At 44.0% G+C, this 13,428-nt stretch overlaps 1 protein-coding gene across 1 annotated transcript in view; it reads left to right on the top strand.

Moving 5' to 3' along the window:
- The first annotated feature begins 508 nt into the window (after positions 1-508).
- LOC140467098 (peptidase inhibitor 16-like) overlaps positions 509-13,428 on the top strand; it is a 53,669-nt gene continuing 40,749 nt past the window's right edge. The window contains exon 1 of the mRNA XM_072563163.1: positions 509-667. Coding sequence (XP_072419264.1) covers positions 509-667 — 159 coding nt within the window. The remainder of the gene's footprint in view (positions 668-13,428) is intronic.

The raw sequence follows: 13,428 nt of genomic DNA on the forward strand, positions 1-13,428 counted from the left end.
TCACTCTTAGCTCTCATTACCACCTCTTTAGTGCTTCTTCTGTCCTAGTCACCCAACCTCTCACCGTCCCAACCTAAATTCGAGTTCAACTTCACTTTTCTCCAAGCTGCTAACAGTTCTGACAGAGTCACCGAACTCGGGAACATTAACTCTGCTTTCTGCCCACCGATGCTGCCCACCTGCTGAGTTTCTCCAGCAATTTCTGTTTTTGTTTCAGTTCGCCAGCGGTTCTTTGGTTTATTCCAGAAATCCGTTTTGTTTTAGGCTCACGTGTAGCCCACTTAAGCGAAATAAAGATCATGATCCGTTACAGTTGTGCAGCTTGCATCTCAATCCTCCAGCGCTGACTTCTCCTGAATGTTGATATCAAACGGCGCCTGAAGGCGTCATAAAGTTGTTCCCGCGGTCACAATCATGAACATTGCGCTTCGTTTCCTCTGCCTCTCTGAGCCGGGAGGCCCTGTCCACGAAGTCAGGGCCAGGCTTGTCACAGGGTCTGCGAGGAAGGATGGCAGCAGGAACACTCCGCTTGCTCGCTCTGCTGCTCATTTCTCTGGCGTTCCCCAAGCTCAGCCACACCCTGACCAAGGCAGAGAAGCAAGAGCTAGTAGATGCACACAACAAGTTTCGCTCTTCAGCATCCGATGCATCCAACATGCTGACAATGGTAAGTGAGATGGATTCCTTCATTGTGACTCCGAAGAGAGATGAAGAAAAGCTGAGAGAGCAAAAAAAATGATTTCCCCATTACTGATCGAGAAAAAAATGTCTCCGTTAGAAAGTTGATTGTACCTCACCAATCCTGGGTCATGGGGAAGGCAAGTGTTTCTACCAGCTTGCATAGGACTCGTTCCGACATACAACAGTTCTCCTGGCAGATCGAGACCTGCCAATTTTTGAATCACTTAACAATTAACTTTTCCTCCATTGCCATCATCATTATGTGTGCTGGTAGTTGTTCATATCTATCTTTGAGCAGTTTCTCATTTGTCAACAACTTAGAGTCAGAGAGATGTACAGGATAGAAACAGACTCTTCAGTCCAACCTGTCTATGCGGATCAGATATCCCAACCCAATCCAGTCCCACCTGCCAGCACCTGGCCCATATCCCTCCAAACCCTTCCTATTATATACCCATCCAAATGCCAAATAAATGTTGCAATTGTACCAGCCTCCACCAGTTCCTCTGGCAGCTCATTCCCTACATGTACCACCCACTGTGTGAAAAAGTTTCCCCTTAGGTCTCTTTTATATCTTTACCCTCTCACCCTAAACCTATGCCCTCTAGTTCTGGACTCCCCGACCCCAAGGAAAAGACTTTGTCTATTTATCCTATCCATGCCCCTCATAATTTTGTAAATCTCGATAAGGTCACCCTTAGCCTCTGATGCTCCAGGGAAACAGCCCCAGCCTGTTCAGCCTCTCTATAGCTCAAATCCTCCAACCCTGGCAACCCTTTGCAAATCTTATCTGAACCCTTTCAAGTTTCACAACATCCTTCCGACAGGAAGGAGACCAGAATTGCACGCAATATTCCAACAATGTCCTGTACAGCTGCAACATGACCTCCCAACTCCTGTACTCAATACTCTGAACAATAAAGGAAAGCATACCAAATGCCTTCTTCATTATCCTATCTACTTGCGACTCCACTTTCAAGGAGCTATGAACCTGCACTCCAAGGTCTCTTTGTTCAGAAACACTCCCTAGGATCTTTGCTTTCTCAAAATGCAGCACCTCACATTTATTTGAATTAAACTCCATCTGCTACTTTTCAGTCCATTGGCCCATCTGGTCAAGATCCTGTTGTAATATGAGGTAACCCTCTTTGCTGTCCACTACAACTCCAATTGTGGTCTCATCTGCAAACTTACTAACTATACCTCTTATGCTTGCATTCAAATCATTTATATAAATGACAAAAAGTAGAGGACCCAGCACCGATCCTTGAGGCACTCCACTGGTCACAGGCCTCCAGTCTGAAAAACAACTCTCTACCACCACCCTCTGTCTTCTACCTTTGAGCCTGTTTTGTATCCAAATGGCTAGTCTCCCTGAATTTCATGAGATCTAACCTTGCTAACCAGTCTCCCATGGGGAACCTTGTCGAATGCCTTACTGAAGTCCATATAGATCACACCTACCACTCTGCCCTCATCAATCCTCTTTGTTACTTCTTCAAAAAACTCACTCAAGTTTATGAGACATGATTTCCCACACACAAAGCCATGTTGACTATCCCTAATCAGTCCTTGCTTTTCCAAATACATGTGCATCCTGTCCCTCAGGATTCCCTCCAACAACTTGCCCACCACCGACATTAGGCTCATTGGTCTATAGTTCCCTGGCTTGTCCTTACCAACCTTCTTACCCAGTCTTCCGGCACCTCACCTGTAATACAAATATCTCAGCAAGATGCCCAGCAATTACTTCTCTTCATTCAACTTTGAAGTCATCCAACAATGATTATTTCTCTTTTTCCTCGATTCTACCATCCTTAACACTTCTTCTAAGTCTGCTCCCTCTTAAAATGTCTGCTACCTAGTTTCTCCTAATTGTATACGACAAACTTCGCTCTCCAGGAGATAATGCGTGTATGGAATAAACTGCAAGAGGAAGGCTGCAAGAGGAAGAAGAGGCTGGTTCCATCATAACATTGAAAAGGCATCTGGATGGGTATATGAATAGGAAGGATTTACAGGAATATGGGCCAAATGCTGGCAGATTTATCTAGGATACCTAGTCAGCGTGGATGAGTTGGACCAAGAGGTCTGATTCCATGCTGTACAGCTCTATGACTCCACCATGCTTAATCATTTGTTATTTGTTTTCTGCTCTGCAGATCTTTCCATTCTCCTGATTACACATATTTCAAAGCTATTTAGAATTATAGAATTCCTACAGTGTGGAAGCAGGCCATTCAGTCCACACTGACACTCCAAAATGCATCCGACCCAGACCTCTCCCCTGTCCCACACCCCCAATCCCTGTAACTCTGCATTTCCCAGGGCTAATCCGTCTAGCCTATACACTCCTGGACATGATGGGCAATTTAGCAAGGTCAATCCACGTAACCTGCATCTTTGGACTGTGGGAGGAAACCAGAGCACCCATCGGAAACCAACAGAGATATGGAAGAATGTGCAAACTTCACACAGTTACCGCTGGGAGGAATCGAATCCTGGTCCCTGGCACTGCGAACGGGCAATGCTAACCACTCAGCCACTATGATGCCAAGTTGGAGATTTAGTAAGTTGGGTTTTCCATGGTACATAAGGTCCGTGTCCCGTGTCCAGACAAAACAACAGTGAATCAGGCTCCTTAACTAGTATAGGACACACATCTTTCTATTTGCGGAAACTAACTTTGAGTCATTCAAAGATGTCAGAATAAAAAAGATTTCATTGTGCGCCTCTCAAAACTTTTGCAAACTCCTTGGGGGAGCTTGTGGCACAATGATAATGTCACTGAATGAGTAATCCAGAGCCACAGGCTGGTGTTCTTGGGATATGGGTTGGACTTCCATCATGGCAGATGGTGAAACTTGTATTCAATAAAATCTTGAATAGAAAAGCTAATGGTGACCATGTAAGCATTGTTGACTATTTAAAAACTCTCATATTGTTCAATGATTTAGCAATTTTTGAGAAGATTTGTAGCTCAGGTTGATAAGTATGTACGTTAGCTCACTGAGCTGCAAGGTTTGTTTTCAGATGTTTTGTCACCATACTAGGTAACATCATCAGTGAGAGTCTCCAGTGAAATGCTGGTGGTACGTTCCGCCTCTCTATTTAAAGATCTTGGTTTCTTCAGGTGGGTGATGTCATTTCTAGAAACAACAAACACAGACCAAATACTTAACTTCAGAAGCAGTCATTAAACACCCACAAACGGACCTGCATCAAGACATTATTTCAACGAGCTTCATCGCACTGCAGCACCCAAGAACTACAAACAGGTACCCAATAAACACAATCTGCTGATTCCTCAGAAACAAACCCAAACAAGCAGACACAATGCAACGAAAAACTATAGCCATGTTACCTTACATCAAAGACATATCAGAAATGACTTCAAGACCATTCAGACCCCTTGGCATCATGGTAGCCCACAAACCTACTAACACACTTAAACAGCGACTAATGAACCTAAAGGCTCCATTAGATACAACCAGCAAAGCTAATGTCATTTACAAAATATCATGCAAGAACTGTGAAAAGCACTATATCGGACAAACAGGCAGGAAACTTACCACCAGAATGCATGAACGCCAACTAACCACCAAAAGACATGACCCATTACCACTAGTTTCTATACATACAGATAAAGAAGGACACCACTTTGTCTGGGACAATGCACTTATCCTAGGGTAAGTGAAACAAAGAAACGCACAAGAAATCTGAGAGGCATAGCATTCTAATTGGAACTTCATTAATAAACACATCAATTTAGACCCCATCTACCTTCCCTTCAAAAATGAACCGGAAAGGACATCACCCACCTTAAGAAACCAAGACCTATAAATAGAGAGGCGGGACATATCACCAACGCTTCCCTGGAGACTCTCACTGATGATGTTACCTAGTCATGGTGACAAAACATCTGAAAACAAACCTTCCAGCTCAGTGAGCTAACTTACATCCATATTAATGATATACTTGCGGAAAGGAAATCTGCCATTTCTACCTGGTCTCATCGACATGTGACTCCAGGCCTGCAGGAATGCGGCTGATTCTTAATTGCTCTCTGAAATAGCCTGGAAAATCACTCACTTGTATCAACACTAAGAATGCCTAAAGAAAGGAATGAAATCTGATGGACTAGCTGACATTGACCTAGGCACCCGAAAGGACCTCTGCAAAGTTCTCCTTACCAAAATCTGCAGCCTTGTGTGACAGTGTCCCACAGACTAGTCAAACATCATAGTCATGTGGAATCATACCTTATGAACAATTTCACAGATGTCATCATTACCCTTTCTTATTATGTCCTTTCCCACTGGCAGGATAGATCCAGTGGAGGGAGCAGTGCAGTATTATACAATCAGGAAAGAGTTGTTGTGGGAGTCCTGAACATTGACTCCAGAACCATGAATTGTCATGCATTTGGTCAAACATGGCCAAGGAAACCTCTTGCTGATAGCACCCTCTCCTTGGCTGAGTACTGCTCCATGTTGATTAACTCTTGGAGAGTGCACTGAAGGTGACAAGGACACAGAATGTTCTCTGGTGGGGGACTTTAATATCCATCACCAAAAGTGGCTTGGTAACATCAATACTGACCAAACTAAACTGAGGCTGTGGGAATAAATGAGAGAATTAACAAGAATGAAAAATCGATTTGACCTTTCACCAATCTAACTGAATCAGATATTTCTCCATAGCAGAGAGCACTGTGCAGCACCCTTCCTTGTGGAGATGAAGTTTCGTCTTCACATTGAGAATAGCTTCTGTCATGTTGTGTGGCATTACCAACATCTTAAATATACCTAACAGGTCAAAAGTAGACATCCATGAGGTGTTGAAGGTCATCATTGATAGCAGAGTTATATTCACCCAAAATCTGTAACCTCATAGCCCACAAAGCCTCATCATTACTATCAAGCTGGAGAGAAAAATTTGTTCAGTGAAGTCAGTTATCAGAAAAATGATGGACAGGCTCATTGAGTGTACAATAAACTTGCAAAGGAGTAATTAGCTCACTGATGCTCAGTTACTACTCCAGCAAGTCCACTTGCCTCCTGACTTCTCTATAATCTTGGTCCTAGAGTTGAATTCCAGAGTGACTGCCCTTGACATTAAGGCAACCATTGGCATTGTGTAGCATCAAGGAGCCTGAGTGAAACTAAAGTTGGAGTAATTTACGGAGAGAACTCTCCACTGGGTTGAAGTCATTCGTAGTACAAAGAATGATTTCTTTGGTTTTGAAGGTATTCTAAAAACCAGATTTACAGTTATTTCTGGCAACTTTATAGAGCTTTTATTTTAGACTCATACAATCCTAACTTATTTTATTAGCCATGTATGACTGACCTTTCTTGCATTTAAAGATTACTTATATACAGTCAAACCATTATCATACTTTTTTCAATCCACTTCAGTCAATTTGTTTCCCATGCCTTCATAACATCCCTTATTCAAATTTAGCACCCTTGCTTTAGATCGAACTTTTAAATATAACATAAAATTCTAACATAATGTAAACATGCATCACTAAAGGTCCCTTTTACAATAACTTCTTTAATAATCTCTTTATCATTCCATAATTCTAGATCTAAAATAGCATGTTCTGCAGTTGGCTCCTCAACATACTGCTGTAGAAAACCATTTCTTACACGCTCCAGGAACTTGTCTTCCACTGCTTTAATGACCAAATGGTTTATCCAATCTATATGCTGCTTGAAGTCACCCATGATAACTGTGTTTTTCATGCTACATGCTTCTCTCGTTCCTGATTCATAACATGTTCCACTTTATCACTACTATTTAGTGGCTTATAAACAACTTCAATCCCAATGATTGCTGCCCCTAGCAGTTTGTTACCTCCACACAAACACCACACATTGTTCTTCTGATCTGAGATCATCCTTGACTAATGTACTACTCCCATCCCTTATTATTTGTGTGATTCCACCATTTCCTCTTGTCTGTCTTTCCAAAACGTCAAATATCTTTGAACATTTATCCTGGTCACTGTGCAGCCATGTTTCTGTAATTGCAATTAGATTATACCTTGTTTCTCCTGTCTCTCTAGAATCTTTGCGATTTTCTGTTACCAACTTTGTTTCCTTCCAATTTGAGTTACCCTTCAGGTTTTCATGTCCCAACATGCAGGTTTAAAACTAACCAAAGAGCAGCAATAAATCTTCATGTGAAGATATTAGTCCCAGTGTCAGTCCTATGAAAATGTAACCCATCCAGTTTGTACAGGTCACTTCTGCCCCAGAACCAGTCCCAACTCCTCAGAAATCAAATGAGCTTCTCCCAACATGTGTTTTGCAGCCATGTAGTCAATAAATTTATCCGTCTGTTCTTACGGTCACTAGCACATGGCATTAGGAATAATCCTGAGATTACTGAACTTGAGGTCCTGCTTTTTGATTTCCTTCCCAACTCCCTAAAATCTGCCTTCTAGGCCTCTTCTTTCTTCCTACCTATTTTGTTTTCACCAGTTTGGACCACAATGTCTGGCTGATTGTCCTCCCTCAGAAGGATGTCCTGCAACTAGTCCCCGCTGTCATTGACCCTGGCACCAAGGAGCTAACACACCACCTTGGAGTCACAGTTAATGCCACAGAAACACCTGTCTGATCCCCTAACTATAGAATCCCCTATAAATATTTCTCTTCCATTCTCCTTCTGCCTTCCCTGTCCAGCTGAGTTACCCATGACGCTATGAGCTTGACTTTGGCTGCACTCCTCTGAAGTTCTACTTACCTTAACAGTTTCTAAAATGGAGTATTGATTAGCAAGCAAGAAAGACAGGAGGGCTCCTACTCTACCTGCCTGGTTTTCTTTGACTTTCAGGTAATCATCAATTCCTTCTCTGCCTGTATGCTTCTAATCTGTGGTGTGACCAGCTCATGATGTGTACTATTGATTTAGTCCTTTGCCTTATGCTTATGTGATTCCAGCCACAACTAAAGATCTGAAGCCCAGAGCTGAGGCCCTGTACAGCCATAGAACATAGAACATAGAACATAGAACATAGAACAATACAGCACAGAACAGGCCCTTCGGCCCACGATGTTGTGCCGAACTTCTATCCTAGATTAAGCACCCATCCATGTACCTATCCAAATGCCGCTTAAAGGTCGCCAATGAATCTGACTCTACCACTCCCTCGGGCAGCGCATTCCATGCCCCCACCACTCTCTGGGTAAAGAACCCACCCCTGACATCTCCCCTATACCTTCCACCCTTCACCTTAAATTTATGTCCCCTTGTAACACTCTGTTGTACCCGGGGAAAAAGTTTCTGACTGTCTACTCTATCTATTCCGCTGATCATCTTATAAACCTCTATCAAGTCACCCCTCATCCTTTGCCGTTCCAACGAGAAAAGGCCGAGAACTCTCAACCTATCCTCGTACGACCTACTCTCCATTCCAGGCAACATCCTGGTAAATCTTCTCTGCACCCTCTCCAAAGCTTCCACATCTTTCCTAAAGTGAGGCGACCAGAACTGCACACAGTACTCCAAATGTGGCCTAACCAAAGTCCTGTACAGCTGCAACATCACCTCACGACTCTTGAATTCAATCCCTCTGCTAATGAACGATAATACTCCATAGGCCTTCTTACAAACTCTATCCACCTGAGTGGCAACCTTCAAAGATCTATGTACATAGACCCCAAGATCTCTCTGTTCCTCCACCTGACCAAGAACCCTACCATTAACCCTGTATTCCGCATTCTTATTTGTTCTTCCAAAATGGACAACCTCACACTTGGCAGGGTTGAACTCCATCTGCCACTCCTCAGCCCAGCTCTGCATCCTATCTAAGTCCCTCTGCAGCCGACAACAGCCCTCCTCACTGTCCACAACTCCACCTATCTTTGTATCATCTGCAAATTTACTGACCCACCCTTCGACTCCCTCTTCCAAGTCATTAATAAAAATTACAAACAGCAGAGGACCCAGAACTGATCCCTGCGGAACTCCACTTGTAACTGGACTCCATGCTGAATATTTACCATCTACCACCACTCTCTGACTTCTACCGGTTAGCCAGTTTTCTATCCAATTGGCCAAATTTCCCTCTATCCCATGCCTCCTGACTTTCCGCATAAGCCTACCATGGGGAACCTTATCAAATGCCTTACTAAAATCCATGTACACTACATCCACTGCTCTACCCTCATCCACATGCTTGGTCACCTCCTCGAAGAATTCAATAAGACTTGTAAGGCAAGACCTACCCTTCACAAATCCGTGCTGGCTGTCCCTAATCAAGCAGTGTCTTTCCAGATACTCGTAAATCCTATCCCTCAGTACCCTTTCCATTACTTTGCCTGCCACAGAAGTAAGACTAACTGGCCTGTAATTCCCGGGGTTATCCCTATTCCCTTTTTTGAACAGGGGCACAACATTCGCTACTCTCCAGTCCCCTGGTACCACCCCAGTTGCCAGTGAAGACGAGAAGATCATTGCCAACGGTACTGCAATTTCCTCTCTTGCTTCCCACATAATCCTAGGATATATCCCGTCAGGCCCGGGGGACTTGTCTATCCTCAAGTTGTTCAAAATGTCCAACACATCTTCCTTCCTAACAGGTATCTCTTCTAGCTTATCAGTCCGTTTCACACTCTCCTCTTCAACAATACGGTCCCTCTCGTTCGTAAATACTGAAGAGAAGTACTTGTTCAAGACCTCTCCTATCTCTTCCGACTCAATACACAGTCTCCCACCACTGTCCTTGATCGGACCTACCCTCGTTCTCGTCATTCTCAGGTTTCTCACATATGCATAGAATGCCTTGGGGTTATCCTTGATCCTATCCGCCAGGGATTTTTCATGCCCTCTCTTAGCTCTCCTAATCCCTTTCTTCAGGTCCCTTCTGGCTATCCTGTATCCCTCCACTGCTCTGTCTGAACCTTGTTTCCTCAACCTTATGTAAGCCTCCTTCTTCCTCTTTACTAGACATTCAACCTCCCTCGTCAACCAAGGCTCCCTCACACGACCATTTCTTTCCTGCCTGATCGGTACATACATATCAAGGACACGTCGTATCTGCTCCTTGAAAAAGTCCCACATTTCCACCACATCCTTCCCTAACAGCCTATGCTCCCAACGTATGCTCCTCAAATCCTGTCTTACAGCATCGTAATTTCCCTTCCCCCAATTGTAAAATCTACCTTGTTGTGCGCACCTATCTCTCTCCATAACCAAGGTGAAAGTCACAGAATTGTGGTCGCCATCACCAAAATGTTCACCCACCAACAAGCCCACCACTTGTCCCGGTTCGTTACCGAGTACCAAATCCAATATGGCCTCCCCTCTGGTTGGACAATCTACATACTGCGTTAGAAAAGCTTCCTGGACACACTGCACAAACACCGCCCCATCCAATCTACTTGATCGAAAGAGCTTCCAATCAATATTTGGGGAGTTGAAGTCGCCCATGACTACGACCCTGTGGCTTCTGCACCTTTCCAAAATCTGTTTCCCAATCTGTTTCTCCACATCTCTGCTGCTATTGGGGGGCCTATAATAAACACCCAACAAGGTGACTGCACCTTTCCTATTTCTGACTTCAGCCCATACTACCTCCAGAGGCAGATCCCCCTCAAACTTCCTTTCTGCAGCCGTTATACCATTTCTAATTAGCAATGCCACCCCCCCTCCTTTTTTACCACCCTCCCTAATCTTACTGAAACATCTGTAACCAGGAACCTCCAACAGCCATTCCTGTCCCTCATCTATCCATGTTTCCGTGATGGCCACAACATCGTAGTCCCAGGTACCGATCCACGCCTTAAGTTCACCCACCTTATTTCTGATACTCCTTGCATTGAAGTATACGCACTTGAGCCCATCTCTGTGTCCGCAAGTAGTCCCTGTCAGTGCTACCTTCTCCACAGCCTCCCTGCAGTCTTGGACATCCTGACACACAGCTAGCTTACTTGCTGGACTACAAGTCCGGATCCCATCCCCCTGCCAAATTAGTTTAAACCCCCCCGAAGAGTGCTAGCAAACCTACCCCCCAGGATATTGGTGCCCTTCTGGTTCAGGTGCAACCCGTCCTGTTTATACAGGTCCCACCTTCCCCAGAATGCAGTCCAATTGTCCAAATATCTGAAGCCCTCCCTCCTACACCATCCTTGCAGCCACGTGTTCAACTGCACTCTCTCCCTATTCTTTGCCTCTCTGTCACGTGGCACCGGCAACAACCCAGAGATGACGACTCTGTCTGTCCTAGCTTTTAGCTTCCAGCCTAACTCCTTGAGCTCTTGAATGACCTCCCCACCCCTCTTCCTACCTATGTCGTTGGTGCCAATGTGTACCACGACTTCTGGCTGCACACCCTCCCCCTTAAGGATTCTGAAGACACGGTCCGAGACGTCTCGGACCCTAGCACCCGGGAGGCAACAAACCAGCCGAGAGTCTCGCTCATGTCCACAGAACCGCCTGTCCGTCCCTCTAACTAGAGAGTCCCCTATAACTAGCGCTCTCCTCTTCTCCCCCTTTCCCTTCTGAATCTCAGAGCCACAGACCCCTTCACTGCAGCTTACACCTGCAAGGCTGTCCCCCCCAACAGTTTCCAAAGCTGCATACTTATTTTTTAGGGGAACGACCACAGGGGTTGCACTGCCTGTTTCTTCCCCTTCCCACCTCTAACTGTTACCCAGCTACCTCTGTTCTCTGGCGTAACTATGTCCCTGTAGCTTCTATCGATCACCCTCTCAGCCTCTTGAATAATCCTCAGCTCATCCAGCTCCAGTTCCAGTTCCCTAACTCGTTCGGTGAGGATCAGGATCTGACTGCATTTCCTGCACACGAAGTCGGCAGGAGTATCGGTGGTCACCCCTACCTCAAACATCCTGCAGGAGGAACATTCCACCGCCTGCGCTGCCATGACTGTACACTGTCTCCAAAAACAAGAACACTGAGTCAATAACCTGTGGACTTTAAAGTTAGGTTAGAGGAGGAGGGTGGGAGGGAGGCCCTACGGAAGTAGGACCTGGGGTCTAGAACACACCCACTCAAATACTAATCACTTACCTTCCCGCCCAGCTATGCGCTCCAACCTCACTTCCGCTGCCCGCTACAGGTAAGTAATTTTGAAACAAACTGTCTTACCTTAGCTGTAGTCAGTACCACTTCCAGTAGATGTGTTTGTCTGGGACACATGGTATCCATGCCTTCATGTGTACTGCAACATGTACACTCCACTTGTCCTTTCTGACCTGCCATCCCATAAGTATAAGAATTTTTTTTTACCCTTAAAATAAGTATAAAGGTTTGATGTAAATGAACCAAGTTATTTCTCAGAAAAAGAGAGAAAAACAAGATTTAAAAAAAGACTACAGACTCATAACTCTGGATTTGAACAAGACCTGAATGAAAAACTTCATCCATGGTGTTTAATAGGTTCATGTTAAATTGATGTAAGTCACATTGCTAAATAATTGCTATGAACTAGTTGATTCGAGCAAAACCTCTTCTTCGTTTTTTTTAAGGATCTCTAAATCCAATAGATGCTCAAATAAGAGTTGGGAAAAAAGAAATGAATGCCATAAATTTATCGTAAATTTTGAATACTGTAAGTGACCTTGTCACAACATCAATAAACATGGTATTAATTAATCTCCAAAAAGGTTTTGGACAAAATTTCATATCCTTTCCTTGAACTATGACTGAGCTAACAATGTATTGACCAGGTGAGGAGGGATAAAATGACTGCCCTCTTTTCAACGATCTCAGTTAGTCACAATATCAATGTATTTTAGGCAGCAATGGCCTAGTGGTAGTATTGTTGGCCTATTAATTCAGAGACCCAGGTAATGTTGTCGGTTGGAATCCTGCCATGGCAGATGGTGGAGTCTGAATTCTGTAAGAGCCTGGAATTAAGCATCTAATAATGACTATGCATCCATTACTGGTAAAACCCATTTGGTTCACTAAAGTCCTTTTGGGGAACGTAACTGGCGTCCTTACTGGTCTGGCCTCCACATGTCTCCAGACCCACAGCAACGTGGTTGACTCTTAACTGCCCTCTCAGCAATTAGGAATGGTGGCCTAACCAGCAACATTTTCATCCCGCAAATGAATGAAATAAAAAAATACTTTTTGAAACACATTAAACCTCACTCTAGTTAAATTGTAGTTAATTAGTTCATGAGAAGCATTAACAAGTTAATTACAAGGATATTTTGAATGAAAGGAAAAATAATTTTAGTACTTGCTAATGCTGAGAAGAATAGTAGAGACGGGAAATCACAGGACATAAGTGCAAAGCTGAAAAGTGAATAAGAAAGAGAGATAAACAATATGCAGTTTAGAGTCTTTTGGGTGTCTTTGAGATGTTAGGCTTTAACCTGAGACCACAATTGGTTGGCAGTGTCCAAGATGGGCAGCAGTTGTCGATATGACAAATATTGTTTGAGTTCTTGGTGTTTGGGTGTTTCTCCAATTTGTGTTGTCAGTAGTTAATTAGTCCTCCCTTAGCAAGAAAGGGGAGAGAGAGTGTTTCTTCTACTATTAGAAATTCATCTCCATTGCGCTGCCAAAACAGTGGCTTGAAATGTACCTCATTCATGTATTCCATGCCAGGGTTCATTTTTCCAGTCTGGATAGATTAGATTAGATTACTTACAGTGTGGAATTTGGCCCAACAAGTCCACACCGTCCTGCCGAAGCGCAACCCACCCATACCCCAACATCTACCCCTTACCTAACACTACGGGCAGTTTAGCATGGCCAATC

The sequence above is a fragment of the Chiloscyllium punctatum genome, chromosome 45, assembly GCF_047496795.1.
Source record: "Chiloscyllium punctatum isolate Juve2018m chromosome 45, sChiPun1.3, whole genome shotgun sequence".
In the NCBI taxonomy this organism is placed as follows: domain Eukaryota; kingdom Metazoa; phylum Chordata; class Chondrichthyes; order Orectolobiformes; family Hemiscylliidae; genus Chiloscyllium; species Chiloscyllium punctatum.